The following is a 25,844-nucleotide window of genomic DNA, read 5'->3' on the forward strand; positions in this document are numbered from 1 at the left end:
TCACCTGCTCCCCATCTCCCCTCCTACCCATCTCACCTGCTCCCCATCTCACCTCCTACCCATCTCACCTGCTCCCCATCTCGCCTCCTACCCATCTTACCTGCTCCCCATCTCACCTCCTACCCATCTTACCTGCTCCCCATCTCACCTCCTACCCATCTTACCTGCTCCCCATCTCACCTCCTACCCATCTCACCTGCTCCCCATCTCACCTCCTACCCATCTTACCTGCTCCCCATCTCACCTCCTACCCATCTTACCTGCTCCCCATCTCACCTCCTACCCATCTCACCTGCTCCCCATCTCGCCTCCTACCCATCTCACCTGCTCCCCATCTCGCCTCCTACCCATCTTACCTGCTCCCCATCTCACCTCCTACCCATCTCACCTGCTCCCCATCTCGCCTCCTACCCATCTTACCTGCTCCCCATCTCACCTCCTACCCATCTCACCTGCTCCCCATCCCACCTGCTCCCCCTCTCACCTCCTACCCCTCTCACCTGCTCCCCATCTCACCTCCTACCCCTCTCACCTGCTCCCCGTCTTACTTGTTCTCTAACTCGTTATCTGTCTCACCTGATAACTATCTAAACTTGTCATCTGTGTCACCTGTTCCAACCATTACCTGTCTCACCTGGCCTGTCTCACCTGCTACCTATCTCATATGATAATTATCTAAACTGTCATTTGTACCTCTCGTTAGCTTTCGCACCTGGTAACTGTCTCACACTTTACCTATTTCACCAGTCACATGTCTCACCTGGTAGCTATCTAAACCTTTCACATGGCTTTCTTGTCACCTGTTCCAACTATTACCTGTGTCGAATGGTACCGTCTCACCTGTTAACTATCTCACCTGCCACATGGATTAATTCTCACCTGTTCCAACAATTACCCGTCTCACCTGGTAACTTTCTTACCTGGTAATTGTATCATTTGGTAATTAAACTCTCCTGTCTCACCTGTCATACTTGTTAGCTTCCTCACCTGGTAACGGTCTCACACTTTACCTGTTTGGTTTGATTCGGGTCCAAAATCGCAACATTTGTTACATTTTCAGGTGGTGCGATTCACTTTCACATTGCACTGTGTCAAATGATCCAAACTTAATGCAAAATTGTTTCCATCCTTGCCTGTGGGGGGCGCTGCACCAAGAACCACTGAAGGAAACCAAATAAAAAATCTTAAAAGACACTGAGCGCAACTTCATTGTAGTTTTCAGAAGTTTCTAAAAGTGATTGATGCTACTAACTGGTTATAATAAATAATTTACTATAAGAAAAATCTTTGCTACAAAAAGAAAACCAAGCTAATCTATGAATACTTTCACAATAATATACCTCAAATTGTGTTTTTATTTATGATTCCCAGCTTCATTTGTACATATTTCACACACGCCGTTTAACATGTTGCATTGCTGCTGCTGCTGTGTAAAATATAATTCAAGCCTAAGATTAATAATCTGTAGTGTGACGAAATATAAAGCCCTGAATTCTGCGTCACGTTGGAGATTTTTTCTGCACGAGGCAGAGCTTGTTTTCATACATTTGCATGTTTCACAGCATCTCTCTTGTTTTCTGCCTTTGTGTTAGAAAGCTGGAACGCTCTGCTTTGCTTCGACGTTTTTTCAGGCGTCTGGATCGTTATCTGCAGCAGCATGAAACCAAACAGTTTTATCAAACTATAAACTAAACGCCGACTGCTTTTTAATTATAAAACCATTGTTGCCACAGCAGCTGACGAAGCTGCTGATGTCTGTTGATGAAGATGCAACTAGTGAATCCACTTTATAAATGATATTTTACATTAAAAACTATATTGAAATAGTTATATTTTTATTTTTACTGTTTTATAGAACGTATATTGAAGTTTCAGATTTTTCTTTAATCTTAATTTTGTATTAAAATAACCAAGAATCATCTTTATCTGCAAAGTTTAAGAAATGTGGTTTTGGTTCCATCTTGCTCTGAATGAAGATATTACATTAAATCTGCAGGAACTGTTGCTAAATTCAACAGGTTTCCACTTTGCTCTCAATGAATACATTTTAAATATAAATATATAAGAAGGGAAACAAATAAAAAAATTAAAAATAACTTTTTTTTGTAATTTAAAGTTTTTAAAAAATTTGACCATTTGTTTTCTTAGGAAGGACTTTCAGCTCTGTGTTGCTAAATTTACTTTAGATTTTTTCTTCTTTCTAAACCAAGTTTCCTACAAAACCCAGAAATAATAATTTTTAAAACATGAGACAAGATCTGAAAGTCAAACTTTACGATTTTTAGCAAATATTTTGAATCCTGATTCATTAAAATTAAAAATAGCAACGTTATAGGAGCAGCAGCGACGGTTTTAAGGATTTGATCGTATGGGGAATGTTTTCTGGCAGCAAACAGGAGCATCAGAGGATCAGGAGAGGAAATCTGAACCTAATCTGAGAGCAATCTGTCTCATTAAATCTGAGATCGATCCGCCAAGAGGCAGAAACAAATGAGATGGTCCAGTGGTTTTAAAATAAATCAAAACACCAATAGAATAAGAGAAAAGCGGCGGATCTTCGCAGCTGAATACAACCTGACAGGCGGCGGAGAGACGCTGGGTCCTGCGCAGATGGAGACCAGAGGCAACACTGCGTGAACGCACAGCGAGCGGCTGGTTTAAATAAACTGCGGGCTGAAAACTGCAGCTTCACCTCAGGTTCCCTCCTCTGAGCCGAGCCGCTGATCCAGGACCAGCTCCCTGCTTCACATGTAAATAACCCAAACTCATCCCAATTTAGCTTCCTGGCAGAGGAGACCAGAGCTGATGCAGGATCAGGTTTATGTTTGTACCCAGAGCGGTAAGCAATTCACCAACTGATCCCAGTTAACTTGTGTACCGCTTAATAGAAATGATCTAAACTAGGCCCAATTAAGATCACGAATGTTGCTGTCAGTACTTTTGATTTAAAGGTGACCTATTTTACTTCCTTGAACAGATTAGGACAGGTCTGTGGTGGTACTAAATATGTTGATTACATTTTTTGCACAAAATTATTTTTATCAAATTTTAGTCTGATCAGTTCTGCCTACTTTGAGCTGTTTTAGGGTGTTTGTCTCTTTCAGTCCAAATAAGCTGCTGCTGGACACGCCCCCCCCAACTCGACTTACACATGCACATGAAAATGGCTGCAGACAGATGTGCAATTATACAACCGTACACCTTTGAAAAGCAGAAATGCACAACCAACAAGAACGCAGCAAGTGGTTTCTGGATGGTAAGTCAACAACAAAACACTTGTCTTTTCCAGCACCCATTGTACAACAGTAAAACCAGCTGAACAAACGTGTGCTGGAGTTCAGCTTGGGTTGCTAGGTAACGGATGGAACTCTTCTGGGGTTGCTAGGTAACGGATGGAACTCTTCTGGGGTTGCTAGGTAACGGATGTAACTCTTCTGGGGTTGCTAGGTAACGGATGGAACTCTTCTGGGGTTGCTAGGTAACGGATGGAACTCTTCTGGGGTTGCTAGGTAACAGCGCAGTTCCTGCCGATTTGCTATGTTTTATTGGTTTTATTTTCCAGAAACCAAAACACATGAACTTATTGACAACAAAAAGCTTAGATCTTTTTTAAGTGCTTGTACTGTTTTTAGAATCAGTAGAAACTCAAATATAAAAACATGGAAAACATGAATTTTCAATAAATATCCAACATATTTTCACATACTCCCAGGATTTTGCACTTGTTTTGTGATTTTTTTTGCCATCAAAATCACATATTTTGTGGTGCTAATTTAGTGATTTAAAAAATTTTGCAATATTAGCGCTCATATGACAGTAAATGTAACTTTTTGATATATCATGGACTATAACTTCACATCAACTAATACTAAGGCAGCAGTGCAAAAGAAGTAAGGAATACTGCCACCTACAGGTGGGAGTTAGCCTCAATTAAACTCAATGTTTTGACCATTTGTGAGAATAAATTGTAATAAATTCACAGACAGAAAAAAATGCAGGGATCTGTTTATTTTTGTGAATTTCTCAGCGGCTGATCCAGGACCAGCTGACCTGCAGCTGCTTTTTATAAATCGCTCTTCAGTAGAGATGAGTGGCGCCGCCGGCCGCTCCAGCGACTCCTCATTAACACTTCAAGGCCAAAGCGCGCTGCTGCATTATGGATCCAATTAGGGAGAAAAATTACAAGAAGCGAGGCCGCATGTTAATCTGTCCAAACACGACGTCTGACTCACGGCTCGTCTTCCTGCAGACAGGACGGGCTGATCGCGGGTTAGTTAGAGACTCTGATTCTGGTCCTGGTTCTGCTTCCAGATCAGCCGTTCTGATGGGTTTAAGGCAGAAAACAACAAACTGAATTCAGGATGTTGTGGAAACACAGCTGCGCGATCAGACGATCATATTGATTACAGTTTTTTATTTTGTTTGCCACCAATTCACTTCTTGGGTTTCAATAGTTAAAAGTGAGCCGCCATCTTCTTTTACAGCTTCTGTTTATTTGGACTTGAATTCTGGTCAACTGCACGGCAGAATGCTTAGGCTGCGATTTTACTTCACAAAGTTCGGTTCTGAGCCGCCATTTGTTTTCCCTGCTGCTGATTGGCTGAAACTCCAACAGCGGAAATACGACAGACTGCAGTTTCTGTTCCTGGTGCTTTGACTATTCCACTGTGTGTTGATGCATTTTGAGGTAAATCTGGTGCTGGAACTAATAAAATATTAGCATTTTTAGAGGGTTTTTCGTTTATTTGTGGACTTTATCTGTTCGCAGGCCGCTGTGATTCCTAAAACAGCAGGAACTAGTTTTAATCTTTAAAAACTATTTTCTGCTTTTTTAAAGAGAGGTACTTTCCAGGTATATTCTGCCTTTTTATTGCAGAATGTATATATTAAACATAACTTGCAAGAAATTCAACTTCTCAAAGTAATGCCATGAAATTGGGCCTCCGTCTCTCCAAGGAGCTCCTACGATTTCCCTTTAGCAACTTTTTTACTAGAATTGCACTGAGAAGTAATTCTTATAATAAGCTAAGCGGATAAACGGTTCCACCAGGTGTTTGCTAATTGCTGCTGGTTAGTCTGTAGGAGGAGAAACTCAAAGATTCCTCATGTATGAAAGAATGAAAGCAACAATCCTGGTATGTTTTTAATGAGGGAGTAACACTGGAAACACGAGTAAAGCTCAAAAGAGTCGATTAAACCTGAAGGTCCTTCCACATAAGAGAATAAAAATATTTAACATTTTGATTGTAAACATATTCTGTGCATTTTGCCGTTTATCCTGGCTAGTATTTTTCATTTTTTAAGCAGTTTGAGTCCCACTTTCTGCAGTGGATATAAACCAAAGCCTGAACCTGTGATTCGTTCAGTTAAAACCTCAACCTATGCATGAACAAACTAACCATTTTATGCTCAGTAGTGTGGGCTTTGTTTAAGACATAATCTTATTTTTTTGGTTTAGTTTCTTTTTGTTTTACAGCTGGAAAATAAACCAGTTTTTTTTTCCCCTCCAGGGGGTCTTTTGTGGGCTCTAGTGTCCCTTATATGACAGTAGGCTGACAGGAAAGGGGAAAGGAGAGGGGGTGGGGGGGGGGACATGCGGAAAATGTCGCCGGGTCTGGGAATCGAACCCACGACGGCCGCGTCGAGGACTCAAGGCCTCCAAACGTGGGTCGTGCTATCCCCTACGCCACCACAGCACGCCCATAAACCAGTTTTATATTATTCCAGATGATCTGTCTGAAGCCCTGTTTAACTGGTGATAAAAACCTTCAGTTTTTGCATCCTGACCGTAAAATGGCCAGGCAGGCCGTTTTAATATTCGTCTGCAGGCAGCAGGAATTCATCTGAGACTCTCTTCTCACTGCTATGTTTCAATTAGAGGACAGATTTGAAACCTGGAAGAGGCTTAAAAGATCAGCAGCTCCCATTGGGTCGCCTCCTTCTGCTGCCTGGACAGATTAGTGTCAGCTGCTAACAGGAAGGTGTGACTCTCAGATCCTTTCCTGTGCAATGCTTCACTGGGAAAAATGGGAATTTACTTCTTATAAGATGAAAATGTTTCAGATTTCAAACAATAAAAAAACAATACTGAAGAAACCAGGATTGGAAACTTAAGTTAGAGAGAAGTTGGTTTTAAACATTTTAGATGCTAAATATATGCAGAAAGTCTGAAACAATTCTCTCAAAGTTCAGTTCGCAGAAATTAAATCTCACAATAAATTAAAACGAGCTCAATAATTTCCATTTGTGTGATTTTTTTGTTTTTATCTTTTTTCTGCTTCCATCAGAAACTGGATGATAAAAATCTTCAGTCTGGTGCTTTGGTCTCAACCAACCTTTATTTTGAAGGATAATTTTGTTTATAGAGACTTAAACATTAATTTTATTTATTGTTTCTGTTTATTTTGGATATTTAAAAAACTTTCCAGCTCCAGTGTTAAAAATGTTCATAAGAATTTAAAATTTATTGTTCTTTGAAAATGTTTTCCTGCGTTATTATTGTGCCATTATCATATTACTTGAAGATGTTCTCAAAACAACAATATTATCATTTATCGCGATAATTGCTAGGACAATTTATTGTCCAGCAAAATTTATCATGACAGACGTAGTTCAGCTTAAACCTTTTACATCAATTCAACATTCACAAAACGTTCATTCCTCACGACGCCACCTGTTTTTGTTAAAGTGCACCAGTCCCTCCTGCAGTAAAACACCCCCACATCATGATGCTGCCACTCCCATACTTCACAGTAGGGATTATGTTCTCCAGAACCAAACACCAAGAAGCAGCATCCAGTTTTTATTTTCCTCTAATCTGGAACAAACTTCCAGAAAACAGCAAAGCAGTCGAAACACAGTTCTAAAATTTGTTCTCGTTTGTTTAGAATTTACTTTTTCTTCTCATCTTTATGCTTCATTTCTTATAGTTTATGTCCAATTTGATAATTAAAGGGACATTTCACAACTTTTACAGCTCCAGATCAAAATCTGCTACCAGCAGATAAAAGTCTGACAATTACAAACTTTGCTGGACGATAAAATGTCCCAAAATTTATTGCACCAAGTAATAATGTTGTTTTAGAAACAATTTTCAACTGATATCATGGAATAATGCAAGTTATTCCTTTTAAAGGTTAATAAATATTCATTTTGTATAGAACACTCAACACTGGAAGTTTTCTATACAAAATAATAAAACAAACAGTAAATAAAAACACAAAACTGAAATCATATTTAAAATGGATCCAGATGAAACAAAATTATATCAGAATAGAAATGATCAAGCTTATTTTAATTTATCATGTGATTAATGGATTGCTTAAGCAGAAACACTTAAAAGTGCTGATATAGATTTAATTGTAAAAATGATTGTTTACATCAGCATAAAACAAAATGTAGATTTCTTTTTCTTTTAAGGATAAAGAACAGTGGTGAAGAGTATAAATCTAAACATTTCATATCCTGAATATTCCCCCACACAGGCACACAAACACACACACTCAATGCCAAATTTATTTTTATAGCACCTTTTAAAAAAGGTTTGAAACTGCACCAAAGTGCTGTACAAAAACGATAACACAATAGAATAAGTTAATAAAAAGATAAAGAATAAAAATCATAATACAAAAAAGACCAATAATAAGTAAATAAAATAAAACTTTAAACAGAAAAGTTACAGTATCAGGCCTCAATTAAATGCCACAGAATAAAAATAAGTTTTAAGAAGTGATTTTGAAATGATCCAGACTTTACTGATCCTCACTATGAACCTCCTCTGTATCCGGTTCCTCTTAGTGCGGCTGTATCCAGTTGCAGAGAAACTGAGCCCAGGTCAGGTGAGAGTGATGGATCGACTTTCTGATCCAGTCAGACGGGAGACAAACCACTGAGGAGTCAGTTCAGATCCGCAGCTATATGGGTTTAATAAAAACAGAACCGGCTTTCTCCTTCCTGCCTCCCGGGTTTGTTTTGCAGTTTTGTCCCTGTGCTGCCATCTAGTGGTCAAACTAGTTACAGCCCATCAGCTCAGAGCGTGGAGGTGTTCGTGGTTCCTTTCCATCCTCTCCTCTCCTCCTCGGAGTCTCGACCTCCCTTCCGGACCCGGCTATTTTTAGAAACAGGGCAGCGAGTGACAAAGATAGTCCAGGAAGTGGGTCTGTGTAATCCCTGGGTTCTGACAGCCTCACACATGCTGTAATGGGGTCAGAGGTCGTTCCGCGGGTCCGTCCCACTCCGATGGACCTCATCTGCAGAGACGGTTCTGACTCTTATCTCATAGTGGAGCGTTGCTGCAGTAACCCAGTTCCTCTTATATCAGAGAAAACCACCAACACACACACACTTATATATTTCTGACCGTATTAGGAAATTACAGTAACCTCCATTTGCTTTAGTAACTCTCTTTGTCTTCACCATGACCGACACTTACCCTTAAATAGCAAGGAAGAAAGGAAAGATAAAGAGAGGACAAGAAAGATAGAAAGGTAAGGCAGAAAAAAGGACAGAAAGAAAACGGAAGACTGTAAAAGAGCGATAAATAAAGGCAGAGAAAGAGAGAAAGAAAAAGACAGAAAGAAAAAGAAAAATAGAAAGAAAGATAGTTAAAAAAAATAATGAAATAAAGAAAAAGAATGAAACGGACAGAAAAAGAGACAGAATCTGATTCTGTTTTAATTCAGAAATTTATCTGTGAATCTGTTCAGGTTGGAATTTTGATCAGGTTCTGGATTCAGTTCTGAAATCTGGTCGTGAAAAGAATCCGTTTGCAAAGCTGTTGATGTTATGAATTTTGATTAGATTCTGCAGTCAGTTCATAGTCAGAATTCTGTACAAAGTCTAAAATCTGTTCAGGAATCTGATCATTTTAATCAAAATCTGGAATCAGTTCACAGTCATAAATCGATTCAGTATCTGGACTCTGTTTAGGAATCTGTTCAAAGTCGGGAAATTACCACAAATAATTAATCCAACCCAGAACACAATCTGTTCAGAATCTGGGTTTAGAATCCATCAATAATCGGATTTTAAATTGTTCAAATTTAAAATCCGTTTCTTTCTTTGTTTTTTGTCCCATTTTCCTTCTGTTGACAAAAGTTGAGTTTAGAAGATAAAAGTCTGGAGCTGTGAGCTTCCTGGTTGTGATCAGAACCAGGTGAGAACTTATGGTCCGTTTCCGCCTGAACTCATAACTTCACACGACAACCTGCAGACCAATTACCCGTGAGCTCAGACACTTCCTCACGTGTCAACACAGCATTTAGCAAACATCTGCCACACAAAACCTCTAAAACAAGCCGGACCCGACCCGAAAGCAAAAGTGTCGAGTTTCTGCAGCGAGACGCCGGCATGCGGCTCAACCTGACCCGCTGACCTCCGGGTCGCAGAGTTTCTGTTTGTGATCTGAGAACTGGTTCAAAGTCTGAACGGCGGGAGGAAACAAGGCGGCGGCACTTTTATTAACTTCCAGCTTCTGCAAATATTTACCTGACACACAGTCACAGCGTGAGAGCCGTGCGGCCGGGAAAATCTCCCAGGATGCATTTCCACTCAAAATGCAGAGAACACGTTACATATTTCAGATTCTTCATGAGTTTGTGATCAACTCTGACTGGTTGTGTTTTCCTTTCCCTTCGTTAACGAGCTCTGTAACGTTTTTCAAACGCAGCTGCACGGAAACCTGGCTGTTGTGTATTTATAAAAGTGAGCTGCTTTTCATTAAAAGCACCAGAGGAGCGCAGATGGTTCATCAGATCTGGATACAAAACGGACAGAAAATCCTGAAAATTACTAAAAAATCCTGAAGGTTTGGGTTGATTTCCCCTTAAAGGTACAATATCTAACTTTGATCAGAGTGAAAAATATTTGTTGAAACTGTCATCATGTCATGACGGTATGATATGAGACGGATAATCTGTAAAGAAAAATATATTAGTCCTCCCAGTGCTAACTTTAAAGAACCAATCAGAGTCAGGGGGCGGGTCTTAGCGCTGTCAATCATGTCTGTTTACCACTCCCCGTCGTGAATGATAAGGCTAGTTAGCATGGTCACCAATGATAAATGGTTTTCCTGTATCTGTAAGCTGTTTATCCACCTTTAGCACAATTAGCAGCTCATTCACAGTCTCAACTGGCACCACTAAGCCCCGCCTCCTGGCTCTTACTGGTTGCTTTTGGTTTGGAGCTCAGAGAAGACGCCAATCTTTTCGCAGATTATCTGTTTCAAATTGTCACAACACAGAGTTTGTTCCACCAAATGTGTGTCTTTTATGAAAGTTACATACTGCAGTTCTAAATTCTAAACTAGGGCATGGAAATCATTTCCAGGATGGAAGAAAATCTCAGTCCCAGTCACACCCATCATGCCACCTGTCACACAAAGTCCAACAAATTGTTTGTTTCCTGTCAGTTTGTTGCCTGTTTGTTCGGCTGTCAGGTTGCCATATATAAATAGACGAACCTGTAAGACACAACTCAGGGCATAAAAATAGACACCAGGTCTGTTTTTTTCCCCCTCTGTCTCCGCCCCAAGCTGTGATGTCACAGCAGGTGTTTTCCATCAGGTGTGAGAGGTTAAAGCCCTGCAGTAGTATGAGAGACGCCGGCAGCGGGGATTCAGTTTCAGGCTGAAACAGAATCAGAGCTCAGAGAGCGAAACCCGATCCGCCTGCAGATCAGAGTTCATCTCTGAGGAAACATAGAAAACACTCAAACATTCACACAAAGCACACCTCAAACGATTAATCGGATTAATTGTGATAAATAGATAGAAATCAACTAATCAATTAATCGTTAACTGGAGTATAAAGACTCAAAATAGTCAGTTTGATGAAAAAACAACGACAAAACTGTACAAAATAAATATACATACAGTCAATGTAAAAACCTTTGACTTTTAGAACAGAAGTAATTATTTATTACAGTAAAACTGTATCTGGTTGTAAATACATTAAAAAAATTCAAATTGCGTCTCAGTCTCACGATGAAACCAATGTGAAAGTGAATCGCAGAAACTGAAAATATAACAAATATTTCAATCTTTGTCCCCAATCGATCAGAGTCTACTGGAATAGAAAACACCCAAAGTGTCACGTTAATCCTTGATTAAATCCAGGTTCCTGCTCAACCTTTTCAGGTTCAGAGGGAAGTCTGTATCGTAAACACCATAAATCCACTGAAAACCATAACAAGAACGCCTGTTCTCTGAGCTAAACTGACATTTACAGCCTGTTTGCAGGCAAACAAGCAGCTTCAATCAAAAGGCAGAAACTTCTCAACAAATTGAGGAAGCTGACCGCTTCTTTCCTCTTCAGACAAGAACTTCAATCTCATGCAACACAAAGTTGCAAAACGTCTCAAAGTGTAGCTGAGATCTAAGAACTCAGCAGCAGACTGTGTTCAGGTGGAAACAGCCCAGAGTTTTCACCTGCGATCAGAGGAAGACAGACACGACCTCGACCTGACAGAGACAAGCTCCTGCCGAGATCCTTCAGGATCACAGCGAGTGAAGAAGAGCTGCACTTCCTCCGACTGTCGGTTCTCATCAGCCACTCCACCCGCGCCCCAAAACAGGACAAACATCGACCAGCACAACTTCACAAAAGTAAAAAATAAACTGTTTCATTAGAATTGGCTTTTTAAGCAACCACTAGTTTTCTGAATGAGATTCCAGAGAAATGGGAGGAAAAAGGAAATCAGAATCAGAAAAAAAGATCAGTTTCAGGGCTGAACAAAGCTCTGACGGCATCAGTGTGAACAGAAACCAGCCGTCTGGACGGCTGAGTGCTCGAATGTTTAACAGGTAATGGCAGAACAGGTGAGGTGTGTTCACAACCCAGCATTTTGAAACCCAACTTATTCATTAAAACTGAAAGGAAGCAGCTTAGATCCGGTCCGTCTGATCATTACCGATAAACACTCCGAGAACAGATTTAAGATGCACCGACATGAATGAGTTTCACTGCCGGTGATTCAAAAATTAGGAATGAAGGAGAGCAGATGAGAGGGAAGAAGCCTCTGTAACTACAGAAATTAGATTTATTTTGAGTTTAACAAATTAAACTAAAAAATAAGCAAATAAATAAGCAAATAAATCTGAGTGTCGTCGGCGTAGAGCGTGATCAGGAAAAAAACAATCGCGCGAAGAATCTAAAAAACGGGACGCAGTGTTTTACCATTAAATGTCAAAACTATAACAGCTAGATAACACGGTAGAAGGGGATTTCACTTCAGTTTAGTAAAGAGATAGTTTAAAAAAAAGGTAATAAATGTATGTCTGGAGTGAAGGCAACACAGAGCGAAAGAACAAATCAGGCGAGTTGTTCACCTGATTTTCAACGTTATTGCAATTCCTGAAAGTTTACTAAACGATAAAAACTGGACTAATTACTTTGTTGCTTTGAGTTGATTGTGATTGATATATAAATGAGGGAATAAATGACAAAATATGTTACAGCACAGGTCAGAGAGACTGACTGAAAATTACTGTTGCTACATAAGAAACTGATCTGCAGATCAGCTGAGTTGATAAATACCCTCAAACACCAACAAACTGATCGACAAAAGAGATAAGAAAGTAGAAAATGTCAGACAAGCCAGCATGCATGCAAAACGAATGATCACTGGTCAAGATTACTGCACAAAGTCAGCAACAGGCATGCAATTTCCCATGCATACAAAAAGACAGAAAACATGTCAGGATCATCAACATGCAGATGATTTTCTGACTCACTGTTCAAAACAAGAGATTATTATTAGTTTAATAAAGATTTTTGTTTGTCAGGCAGTTTTTTATGTGCATTAATTTAAAACTCCAGACAACCATAGAATATCATTTGGGCCCATCTGGTCACCACTTCTTCTTTCTAGAGGCGCCGCTGCAGAATGAATGCGAGGATCCTAATGAGTAATACGCAATCACGTAAAAACGTGAAGTAGACTTACAAAGAGTTAAAGGTCAACATCAATATGGAGATAAATGTCACAGAGTTTAAACATCAGCAGCTCCGTTTCAAAACAGGAAATATTATTTACTAAACTGTAACGTCTGATCATTCAGCGTAAGGACAGAGAAAGAAGATAAACACTGAAATAATTGGAGAAATTACAAATTTCCCCTCATTTACTCAAATTTTACTATAATCTCAATCAGTTTTAACCAGTTTTGTGACAGAAGCTGTAGTAGCTTCAGATTGGCGTTTATGCCTGTATTTTTATGGGGATGTTTGTTTTCTGAAAGAAAATGTTTTGTCCTGTTGCAATAAGCAATAAATCAATTAATCATGTGATAAATTAAAGCAAAATCAATCATTTCCATTTGTATGTTTTATTGTTTTTCTCTTTTTTCTCTTCCAACCAAAAACTGGATGATAAAAATCTTCAATCTGGTGTTTTGGTCTCAACTGACTTTTTTTTTTTTAAAGGACAATTTGGCTTGGAAATTTCATGATTCATTTTATTTGTTATTTCTGTTTTGTTTGTTTATTTTTGATATTTAAAATGTCTTCCAGTTCCAGTGTTAAATGTTTCCAAGAATTTAAAGTTTATTGATATCTTAGAATGTGTTCTTGAATTTTCATGTCATTATCATATTATTACTTGAAAATAGTCTCAAAACAACAATATTATCGTTATCGCAATAACTTCTTTAGCGATTTATCATCCAGTAAAACCTGTTATTGTGGCAGGCTGACCTACAAACCGAGAGCTCTGGTTGGTTGAAGTGACCCCTGGTGCAGTTCGAATGCCAACTGGACCGCTTCAAAAGCAGGAAGTGGTCTTAGGTGAAGGGGATTCTGGGTAAAACAAACTAACATCTAACATTAGCAGTGGAAATAAAAACAAAATCCTACAAAATATGACGTCACTTCATTTTTGTTTACGTTTTGTGAAGAAGGAAGTTGAGCTCGGTGTTTTCTTCAGAGGTTTTTGTGTTGTTTTCTTCAGTAATTCTTGGTGCAGCGCCACCACAGGTGCGGAGGGGAACAGATTGGATTGTTTTAAACATTGCAGTGTGAAAGTGAACTGCAGCTGAAAATGTAACGAATGTTTAAATTTTGCTCCCCAATTGAACCGAATCGATCATGTGTGAAAACACTAATAATAAAACTATTGATCTTTTGAAAAACGTAGTTGAGTTCATGTTGTTTTGGTGCTGAAGGGTTAAACCAGACATCACCAGGCCTCATGGCCTTCAGTAGTTTATATTTCCAGTAGCAGCAGCTAAAGGAAGTAGCAGCGTCGTTCTCCTTTGAATCCGTCGCTCGTTTCTGGAGCGAATCAGGAAGGAAAAGAGGAGGAAGAAAGTGAGGAGGAGGAGAGAGCTGCAGATTGAATCCTCTTCTCCAGAGTCCAACGCTCCCAGCAGGCACTAAAAATGAGCGCCTTTAATTAATTGCTCTGCCAATCCATTAATAGCAGCTATAATTAGAGGACCATGGGAGATCGCTGGCAGATTAAACGATCTGAATGAACCTCAGGTTGCACTTGTTACCTTTTTTATTCACCACAGAGACTTTCTAGGACCTCATATTGTTCTTTCTAACAGACCGCTACGCTTCACACTTAGTCATATTTGATAAAAGTGTGAATATTTTCAGCTGACGGTGGGTCTAGTGCAACAAATTGTGAGTCTCTTTAGTACAATAAAGGCAAAACTTTTTGGTTTTTGACGGCTCCTGCTAACCATGATGACAAAAATCCAGTTTGTGACTACAAAGCATGCTGGTGTGTTACTCAGAGGTCCCTGCAGATCAAGGAAGTCTCAGATCTGGGAACACATGAGCTCAGACACACGCGTGTCCTCTGCATGTGAACAGCTCATCTAGAGCAGCAAGCATGTGGGTCATTCCAGCAGGAGGTGAATCTGTTGGGTATTTTCCTCATTTAATGCAGCAGTTTAGAGTCAAATAACTACTGGGTGGATTAAAACTAATAATAATAGTAATAATTTTGCTATTTATTGCTTAAATTTAACCCTGAAAACAAAGTTGCTGCAGTGAATTAAAAGCTTGGTTATTTTTTTTTTATTGCTGCTAAAAAACATAAACTTTTATTGAATAAACAGTGGAGAAATGCAGTAAAAATAAAAATACTGACAGTTTTAGGGGTTTTTAAATGTCATTAATTGGAATTCATCATTAAAACGATAAATCAAAATCTTATTAAGATAAGAAATTCATCACGATTAATGATAAATGATACGATACATGGCCCAGCTTGACTGATGTTTGCAGCAAGAAGACCCTGGGTTCACATGTTCTGCATGTCAGTTCTTTCTGGATACTCCAGCTTCCTCCAAAATCATGACTGTAATGTAGGGCTGAAACAATTAATCGTGATTAATCGATTGTTGAAATAATTGTCAACTAATTTAATAACTGATTAATCGTTAACTGGAGTTTACAGACTCAAAACAAGGTAATTTTGCTGAAAGAACAACATATTCAGAGCAGCAGACAAGCCAAAAAATATTTATATTTTGCATTTAAGATGAATAACCTGTAAACTTGTTCTACCCAAAACTCCTCAAGTGGAAGTTTTAGTTTCACCTGGCTCTTGCATCCAGGAAATAAAAGATATTTTTTTCCTTATATTGAAAAGAAATTTAATTGTTTGTATATTTTCATATTTTAATACACCTGTATTAAAATAAGCTTAAGAAAAATCTGCAGAATTTGAAAACTTATATTTGATTAATCGATTAATCATAACAATAATCGATAACTAAAATTAACAGTAGCCCCTCTGTTAGTCTCTAAATTGGCTCTGTGTATATGTTTGCTTCCCAGTGACGGACTGTTAATAAACGACTAGATTGATGTTTCTTCCAGACGTCTCCCTTTGCAAAGACAAAAAGAATCATAAAAGTTACTTCAGCTTAGATCAGGGGTGTCCAAACTCATCAAGGCAAAAGTATTCATGTGTTGAGAAAATTTAATAAAAAAACTAAAATCAAGTGAATAAAGTAGTTTGATTGTTTTTGTTTTCTAGGAAAGGAATGTTGTTCATCACAGATCCAAAATTTGAAAGGATTTTGCACATTTGCTGTATTAAAAGAACGAAATCTGGGTTTTAGCTTCTTTTGGCTTTGTTGAAAAAATTCATTCCCAGTAAAAGAACAGGATTAGGCTCTCTCAAAAGGCTAGCCAAATTTAATAAATTAAATAAAAGCTGATTTTGGTGCAACAAAGTTGGCATTTCAGAAAACCTCTCTGGATGTGTACGATTCTATTTATTATAAAAGATTGTTTATAAAAACACGTGTTTTTATAAGTACACACATAGTTTTACTTTTTATAACATAAGAAAATTATGTCCGGAATAATTTTGCCCTAAAACGTAATCTGCATCAACCACCTGTACAGATTATTTTTTAACTGAAGTAGAAGGCCACAAAAATATGGCCAGGGACCACAAATGGCCCCTGCGCCACACTTTGGACACCCGTGATTTAGATAAAACCCATCTGGTGCAGATTGTGTTTTATCACAGGTGTTTAGTTTCCCATTTCTGACAGAAGCTCACAGAAAACGACTCTGTCTCATCTAATTCAGGTTTAGCTTCACCAAATTAGCATCACATGAACCATTTCCTCTAAATTCATCTTTCTAAGTTGCTCCACTCACGTCGCATGTTGAACGACATGACTGGTCCATTTTGTTTATTTTTACTTTAACTGCGTTTCCCCATGGGGGGAGCAAATGTTGTAATGCTTCATAAAACAGGAACAAGATTCAAATGAAATGTTTTAACAACCAAACACTTCTGCAGGTTTTAAAAAGCATAATTCATGTGAAATATGAGAAATGTAAATGTGTTAATTAGAAACCGATCCTCAATTGTCTCCATAGAACTTCATCCTGCAGCCAATAAATATGAATCTAGACCAAAAATAACTTAATGAATGAATTTAGATGTGAAAATGAAGAAATTAAAGGTATTTCTGTGGAGGAAGTAGAAAAACCGATCAAGTAAAATAAGTCAATTTCTCTTCATATTAATATTTCTAACATTTCATCTGACATGAAATTCACACAAGATGTCGGCAGCAACCCGAGTAATCAACTACGGGGTTTTCACCAATCACACCCGCTTCTTCACTACCTCTGTAATTAAAACTTTTTAAAATGTAAACAGTATTCCTCCTGATATGTGCAAATGAATTTCAGCTTTCTAAACACCGACAGATTTCAGCAGGTTTCTTGGTTTTCTTTGCTTTTTGTTTCCTTTCCTGTTCAATTCCTATTTCATCCCATTTCACTCCTGTAACTTCCACTGTGGATCAATTTCCCTTGATTTCTTTGTACGTGTGTATTTTACATCAAAGGCACCATTAGAAATATTTAAACTGAGATAAAACATTACTTACTTTACCCTCTGTAAATATTTTCTTAATTTTCCTGTTAAAAAGTTTCTAATTTCAAAGAATAATCCTGTCAACAGCCTAGACTTCTCAAATTTGTTGTTTGGAAGTTCAGAGATCAAACATTCTGATGATTTTTAACCTTTGTCTGTTTTATTTGCACACATTTATCTGCCAGTAAATGAAAAAAGAAAGCCAGTGATGATTGCTAAAAATACCAACCATGAGTCAAGATGTCAGGTGAAAGACGGTTGAAACGGTCAAACAGAGACTTCAAATGCAAACCGCAAGAGAAATAAAACATGATTTAAGGAAAATCCAACAACAACAATACATTTTAACTGTTAATTAAGTTACTTTCTAGAAGGAAAAGCTTCTCTGGTGTTAAAGATTTGAAACTTTTCTTTTTGTTTGCATGAATTGAAAAGTTTTCGGGTTTCGGTTTGTCCTTTGAACCGACTCGTTTTAAACTTCTTTCATATTTTCTTCACTTTTAGATGCATACAAAGGAATTCTTGGTTTATAATTAAAGCAATTTGTTCACCAGATCCAACTTTATCGCTTTCTTTTCCAAAAAAATAGAAATTATGAATGACAGAAAATATTTTCAAAAAGTGTTTTTTATTTCGATCATTTCTTCTGTTCGTTATTGGGGCCAAGTTATAGGAATTTTTATTTATTTATGAGAATATAGTGGTAATATTGTCAGAATAAAGAAGTAATTCTACGAGAAGAAAGTCTCAAAATTATGAGAAAAGAAAACTTTGAGTCTGAGATCTAAAGTGGCCAAATAAATTAATGTAGTTCTTTCTTCCAAATAGCCTCAATTTTTGCTCAGTCATTTTAAAGATCATAATTTCATGTTGTTGTGTTCAAATATTATTTTATTTGTAAAACTGATACCAAAGAATAACTTCACAAGATGCTCAACTGTCCTCATTTTATGTTTTTAGTGTAATGAACGTACGAGTACTCATAAAATTACTACTTCAATCTCCTAATATCATAACATAATTCTGGTAATATTACAAATTTATTCCCGTATTATTTAAACTCTTTTGTCATATGTCTTTATTGTACACATATTATGACTTTATTCTCATATTTAAAAAATAAAAAATTGTAGCCTGGCCCTAAAATTCTGTTGTAAAGTTGACCTGAATTAAAAGTTCAAATAAATACTATAAAACACGCTTCTCAAACAAAATGGCCGCCCTGGACGCGCTGAGATCATCATTCTGAAGAACAGCAGAAAAAAAACAGATTTTCCAACAAGACTTCAAAAAACAAATATTTGATTGATAATCAATTTATTACTCAGTCCTACTATAAATATCAGTCAGAAAGACAAATACGTTTGATACGTTTTGGTTCTTTTTGGTTTTTATTGAATTTGTTTCAGGTTAAAGTAAAAAGCAACAACTCTATGTGAAAAAGAAAAGAAAAAAAAAAGGGTCAGGAAACTGAAGCATTTGTCTGTTTTTAGGACAGCAGGTTTCCAGGTCTGGTCTAAACAGCATTTACAACCTTTTTATAGTTTCTGTGGTAAAAAAAAAACAACCAACAACTAAAAACACCCCCAAGATCAGATCGTATCTGTAACCGTTTTCACTGAAACTCTGACTCGCTTCAGTGCTGAGCTCCAGCTGGAAACATCTGGATGAAGATGAAAACCACAGCAGGATCGTTTGTCTCTTCCTGTGCATGCAGAGGTGTCCGCCGACTGTCAAACCAATTTCACTGTTTACTAATTCATAAATCTCCTTCCGATTCATTTTAGAAATGAGTGGAGTAGAAGCATCATCATCAGGAAAACATCTTCCAAGCTGTAAATATTCAGAGTTAATCTGAATATGTTCGCCTCTGCTGGATTTTTCGCACGTAAACCTCCGACTCAAAATTTTCCAGTAAATTAAAACTTCAAGCACGTTGTTTTGGAGCATCTGAATCAGCATTTAATCACACAAAATGACAAGATGATGAAAAGTTTCCGAATCGAGGCTTAAAACAGCAGAAAACAGCGAAGCCACAAGGAAACTGAAAAATGTTTTGTAATGCGAAGCGATCTGATGGGAAACTGATTCATAGAAACTAAACTGGTGACAAAACGTTTAATTAAACAATAATAGAGAGCGGAGGAGTTGTATGGTAATCCACAAAGAGCGCTGAAACGTCAAATGAAACTAAATTCAGATTCATTACGTTCTAAACATCCGGTCTCAACTATAAATGGGCTTCACGTCGTTTCATCAGAGAAATAACGGAAAATCCAATAGATAAAATAATAAATCAATATGATATGTCTGATTAAATGTTGATAATTTCACTGAATTCCAATCCAGAACAGCAAAGCATTCTGGGGGATGTAGGCAGAGGAAATACTTTAGCAGCTCAAACTCTCACAGCTAGCTAAAACATGTTGGTGGAATCAACTGACTCTCTCATTCCAACCAAATCTTTGGTTACCTAGCAACTCTCTCACTCTTTTTGGTTACCTAGCAACGGCCTGCTGAGTACATGCAGCAGGTTTGCAAACAACCATTAATAAAAAAATAAATAAAAAAAATCTGTGGAATGCCCCCTACAGATTGGAGCCCTGGGCTACTGCCCCAACGTCAGGCCCAGTTTATGAATTAAAAACATGGTCACCACCAATACTGTTGAACTGCTGACATATTGTGCATCTCTAATATAAATGTAATTTGACTACAAAGTTAACATGGAGGAAAAAAAACATAAATTATTTAGAAGAGGAATTAATCTTTTAAAATCTTGAACACAGAAGAATCATTTTCCGTATCAGGTTTTTGTATTTATTCAGAGCTGAAACACACAGAGCCAAATTTCAGGTTTTCTGGGAAATCTGACATCACTGATGACCGACGGATCAAACAACCAATCAAATTCCACAAAACAGCAACAACTACGCAATAAATTGAGTTTCTTTTTATCCGCCGTAAAATAAACCTGCAAAAACACAAAAGCTCACAAAGTACTTCTGGTCTAGTTTCTATTGGAAAATATCTTAATACACTTAAAATAAGACAAAACTAACTCAGAAGGAACTATTTAGCAAGATTTAGGAGCTTGTTTTAGGTAATTAATTTCTGATTTTAAAAACATGTGTGTTCTACTAGCAGATAATTGCAATTATAACAAGACATTTTTTGAATGTTTTAAGTGATATATCTGTCAGTGTAACTGTTACTTTTTGACCAATATTAATATTATTGTACCTAAAAGTTACTTTCAGCTTCCTACACTCGATTTTCCTTTTTGTGTTCACTTAATATCTGTACGTCTATAAGCCAAATTCTGTGTTTCTGTACACAAACTTGGCAAATAAAGCTAATTATGAAAATCTCTTTTGATTTTTTTCTTTTTATATTTAAAGTTAAGCAAATAGTCTGAAAGCTAAAAACTTCCCGTCAGAGTTACCTGCATCTTAAAACAATAAACCGGCTTAAATTTTCACCCCTCAGTTAGTGGCAGAGTTGTAATAAAAATTAACTATTTCAGCATTTCTTATTGTTTGTCTCGACAGAGGAGAAGTTCCTGGGTTGTCATGAAAACTTTTTGTTTCAGGCTAAACTGCTGCTCTTCCTCCAGACGTGAAACCGTCAGAAACATGCGGTTGATGCGGCACCAACATGCCGCAGCATCACAGCTGGATGCAAATTAAAACAGGACCTGCAGGTTATTTAACATCTTCTGCTATGATCACGGTTTTATTTTCATTACTAAATATCTTTATTTTCCCCTAAAGGTAGGGAGGAAAACACTTTACACTTTTATGTGTTTTAAACATTTTTTGTTTTTGCTCAGCTTTATTCTTCTTTCACATTTAAAAAATTAAACTAAATCACATGGACGCTCTGCAGGAACACAGAACTCTCGGCTTTATGAGCAAATTGATTATTTATTCATTTCAAAACAGTGTCTTCAGTCAGAGGCTTCTTCAGATTCACTGTGATACAGACTGCTACAGCAGATCTTTCCTGACAACAGCCATCACCATGTACAATAAGTATCTGAAGAATTTTAATTAATGTGAGTTACAACATTTAATTTCCCTTTGGGATCATATGAATTGTGTTTCTTCCACTCTTCAGGTTTTATTTCCAGTTATTTAGTCCAAATAAAAATTTCTAAGGATTAAACCTGTTTCAATTATTATTTCTACTGTTTGTCAGTTTCCTTTAATTGTTTTCTGGACATGATTTGGTCTGTAATAAGTTTTATATTTATTTTATTTATATTGCGTTTTCCACCATCTGCTGGTTTTCTGGAGCATAATTCTGCTCACGTTCCAGGATTAAACGGGTTCAGGAAATTTTCTTTTCCAATTCAAACTGAATAAATCTTTTTTTTTTTTTTTTATCATTTTTTGCCCAATGCAGTTTAACAACTGACATTGACACTGAGGTTGTTGTAAGTCAATAATTCCTTAAGTTAATATAGATGAAAAACAAACCAGCTCAACTGGCAGATTATTTCACTTAGAACAATAAACTTTCCCTTCTTATAAGTGCAATAATCTCGTGGAGCTAGTACATTTCTGTCAATATTACAAAATTATTTACTTAAAAGAAGCTCCTATATCTTGCTGGAAGCTTATTTTTAAATTAGCTTTGCCTTATTTCAAGTCTACTAAGATATCTGCACTAAAAACTAGACAAAAATACTTTCTAGAATTTTTTATTTTCTGAAACAAAAAGTCTGATTCCTCCTCAGATCACCCAGGTCACCAGGTTCAGTCAACCTGTGTGTATGTGTTGCAATGCTCCTTGTGTTCATGTGTGTTTTCATTTAATAAGTTAAATTATTTGTTGTAATTACCGATTGCAGTCTTCTGGCCGATTATTAACTGATCTTTTAAAAAGCCTGCCTGCCGATTCTAATTTTGGCCGATACCAATTTTTTTAAAAATTATCTGACATGTCACTCAATATAGCAAGAACGTTGTTGAATTGGGAACAGTGGGGTGACTATTGTTAACCGTTAACGTGCTGGGCCGGTCTGTCAGGAGAGCAGATGAGGACAGAGGTTGATTTTTAGACCTTTGCAGAGGCAGAAAAGATTGACTTTACACGTAAAAATCGGCCGATTACCGATCTCCAAAATGAAGGAAACCGGCCGATGAATCAGTGCACCCATAGTTGTAATGCTAATTATTGTGTGTTCCCATAAGTGAAATAATCTGCCACTGAAATTAGAACTTTATATCAACATAAGGAATTATTGATTTAAAATAAACTCCCACAGCTCAGTGAAAGTTAGCTTTACTTGTTTAGAGTTGTATTCGAAATGTAATCAATTGCAAATTTATTCTGACTTGATATTGTTTTTATTGTTGATTCTATGTTGCATTGTGTTTTTTTGTGTTTGATTTGATGTAAAGCACTTTGAAATGTCTTGCTGCTGAAATGTGCTATACAAATAAAGTTTGATTTGATTTGATTTGATTTACATTAAATCAAGTGTACTAAGACATTTGAGCCAAAAATACTTGCTAAAATGCGTTTTGCAGTGTTCAGGTAGCATTTATTATAATCTTCTAGGTTTGCAGCTGTTCTTTTTATATTTTCTGATAAAAACGGCTAATTCCTGCTCAGATCTGTCCAGTTTAAGCTCTGTAACCCTGTGGGTTTCACTCAGCCATGTGTGCATTTGTTGCAAACCCGCTTCTCGGAGGAACTCGTCAAAAAGGAGCAGAAGAGGAGGAACTCACTTCCTGCAGAAGATCCTGAAGCCGAAAGTCCTGCTGTTCTGCTGGCAGCTGGGCGCCGGGGCCTCGGAGGGCAGCTCTGCGTTGGAGGCTGAGGAGGACGATGCGGAGGTGACGGGCTGCTCCTCCTGCTCCTCCTGCTGCTCCTCCTGCTGATCCATATCCCCCACCTCCGCTCACAGGCTGGGCTGGTGCGGGGTCAGCTGCTCCGGGCTGCACGCAGCCATGCTGACAGCTGCTCAACTTTCCACTGACAGCTCTCAGACACAGGAAGTGGAGCTTCAGATCTTCCGCGTGCTAAGCTTCACTTCACAGCAGGAAGCTGAAACTCTCAGTTGTTGTTTTTTGTTGTTGTTGAGGAGGTGGAGGTAGTTGGCGTAAAATGGGGGGTGGGAGGTTGTTGGTTTCTACGCTCACTTCCTTACTTCCTTCCTGGTCCTAACTAACCCTCCCAGCCTGAGGAAGCCTCTCTCCTCTGCATGCTCTCTGAACACAGCTGCATATCCAGGAAGTTTCCAAACAAATGAAGAGGAAAAACTCGGGGCTCCTCTTCCTCCCGGCTCCTCTTCCTCCTCCCGGGTCGACCTGTTGCTGCTCCTCTTCACAGTTCGGCCGAGTCCAGCTTCTCTGCTGTTGTGCTTAACTCTTTTCTCTTGACTTTTTATCTCAGCTCTCTGTCTCTCCCTCTCCTTTCCCTCCCTGTCTCCGCCCACAGTCCCGCTTCTCGGCTTCCGATTGGCTGGTTACAGAGAGGGGAGCTCTGCTGCCACCTGCCGGCGCCCGAGTCGCCCTGCAGGTGCAGAAAGGAGACCTAAAAAGAAAGGAAGCGAGAGGAGGAAAGTAGTGAACTCATTTTTCCAGGAGACTCATATTTCGTTTTCTTTGTGTTTACTAAAATCGGAAGTTTCAGGTGAAACTAATCATGCTGCTCCTCTTCACCGCATGAGTTTGCTCCTCTTCACTTGGACCGCATCTCTGCAGCTCGGCTCGGTTTGCCCTCCCACATACGTTTTACATAAAGATGGTAAAAACATCCCACACTGCAGTGAAGCAGAGGTCGCGCGGCCGCACCGAGACCCACGCACGCTTCTTCACCGCATGCACGTGGCGGCTTCATCCCCCGGGTTCCCGCTCTAAGAAGGAACCGCACGGTGAGATGAGGCAGGTTATTTTTGACAGCCAATTAAAACGGAGGTGCAGCGGGCAGGAGGACGTTTAGCTTGAAGAAAATAAATAAATAAATAAATCTCCCACATGCGCTGCCGAGCACACACAACGCTAGAAATCATAAAAATAAAAAAACTAAACAAACAACAACAACAACAAAAAAGAGAAAACATTTCCAAATCATCCAACTGTATCTGCTTTAGTTCACAGAGGGACAGCTAAGATGTAGACACATTTTCATTGCACAAACAGCTGTCACATATAAGGGCCGCAACACAGAGAGAGCCAGAGAGCGACAAATGACAGCGATGAATGGCTCTAATGGCCTCTCGCTGTGATTTCCATTAACCATACAATTACACAAAATAAAATGACAAAAATAATTTTACTTAATGGAAACACACCAATTTCAAACAAACTCAGCAAAAAGTTTTTTGCACAGTGATGAGTTGATTTTTGAGCCACATGGAAACATCACATGTCACATGAGTCATGTGATGAACAATTGGATGTTACTACTGGCAAAAACGTTGAAGAAGATGGCAGGAAGTAGGAGGAAGATAATGTTTTGTTTTTTTATTCTTTTATTTTAATCGTCCACCATGAACAAGTTGTTGATTACAGAGATAACAGCAAATGCAGCGTTCCCTCCTCCCTATCCATTCCCATCTTGCTGCAAATAATAGAATAATAATATTAAAATTAAAAAAAAAAAAAGTAAAAATAAACAAAATACAATATGTTTTGTTTTGTTTTATTTTTTGGACAACATGCAGCCAGAGCATTTTAGCATCACACAGTTCATAAAAAGTGAATGTATTGAATCCACAGTTCTTCTTTAAAATAGTCGATGGATATTTCCCCAAAAAGCCACTTCCAAATGAGACGGTCTTGTTGCTCCAACACCTTAACGTCCTTTAAGCAGCCAGTGGACTAAAGCGCAGGGCATTGGTTAGTTTGTTTTTTTGTTTGTTTGTTGTTGTTTTTTTACCAAAGACAAAAGAGAAATTCTACAATCACTAAAATCTGACACATTTTTGTTTACATTTTGCAAAGGAGAAAATGTCATTCAGTATAATTTCCTTCAGCAGTTCTTGGTGTAGCGCCCCCACAGGCGAAGAGGGGGAACAGTTAAAAAAAAAAATTAGATCTTTTGACACTGCAGTGAGAAAGCAAACCGCAGCAGCTGAAAATAAACAAATGCTGTAATTTTGATCCACAATCGAACCGGGTCTACTACTATCAGGTATGAAAACACTCTTAAAACTCGTCACGGATCAGAAGACAGGGAACGCTGCGGCGTGGTGGTACGGTGACCTGCTGTCAGCGCGGATCAGAGGAGCTTCTGGTGGATCAAACGAGTGGGACGTGAAGCCTGTTTGGGGCCCGGTTCGTCCCACATAATCACATCATGTGGAGCGTCTGCAGCTGGGCGGGGACAGATATCTGTCCTGCAGCTCCAGCAGCACACACACACACTCTGCAGGTAATCCCATTACCGATCCCTGTAACACAATACCATCATAAACTACTGTTTGATCCTCACTTATTGCATTACGCATATTGAGTCGATGAAACGTGCTCAGA

At 38.2% G+C, this 25,844-nt stretch overlaps 1 protein-coding gene across 1 annotated transcript in view; it reads right to left on the bottom strand.

Annotated features, from left to right (window-relative positions):
* Positions 1–23,881, bottom strand: part of dgkzb (diacylglycerol kinase, zeta b) — a 53,827-nt gene extending 29,946 nt beyond the window's left edge. Inside the window, exon 1 of the mRNA XM_044125932.1 lies at positions 23,094–23,881. Coding sequence (XP_043981867.1) covers positions 23,094–23,251 — 158 coding nt within the window. The 5' untranslated portion in view covers positions 23,252–23,881. The remainder of the gene's footprint in view (positions 1–23,093) is intronic.
* Between the last annotated feature and the right edge of the window lie 1,963 nt (positions 23,882–25,844).

This window comes from Gambusia affinis, linkage group LG08 (assembly GCF_019740435.1).
Source record: "Gambusia affinis linkage group LG08, SWU_Gaff_1.0, whole genome shotgun sequence".
Classification (NCBI taxonomy): Eukaryota; Metazoa; Chordata; class Actinopteri; order Cyprinodontiformes; family Poeciliidae; genus Gambusia; species Gambusia affinis.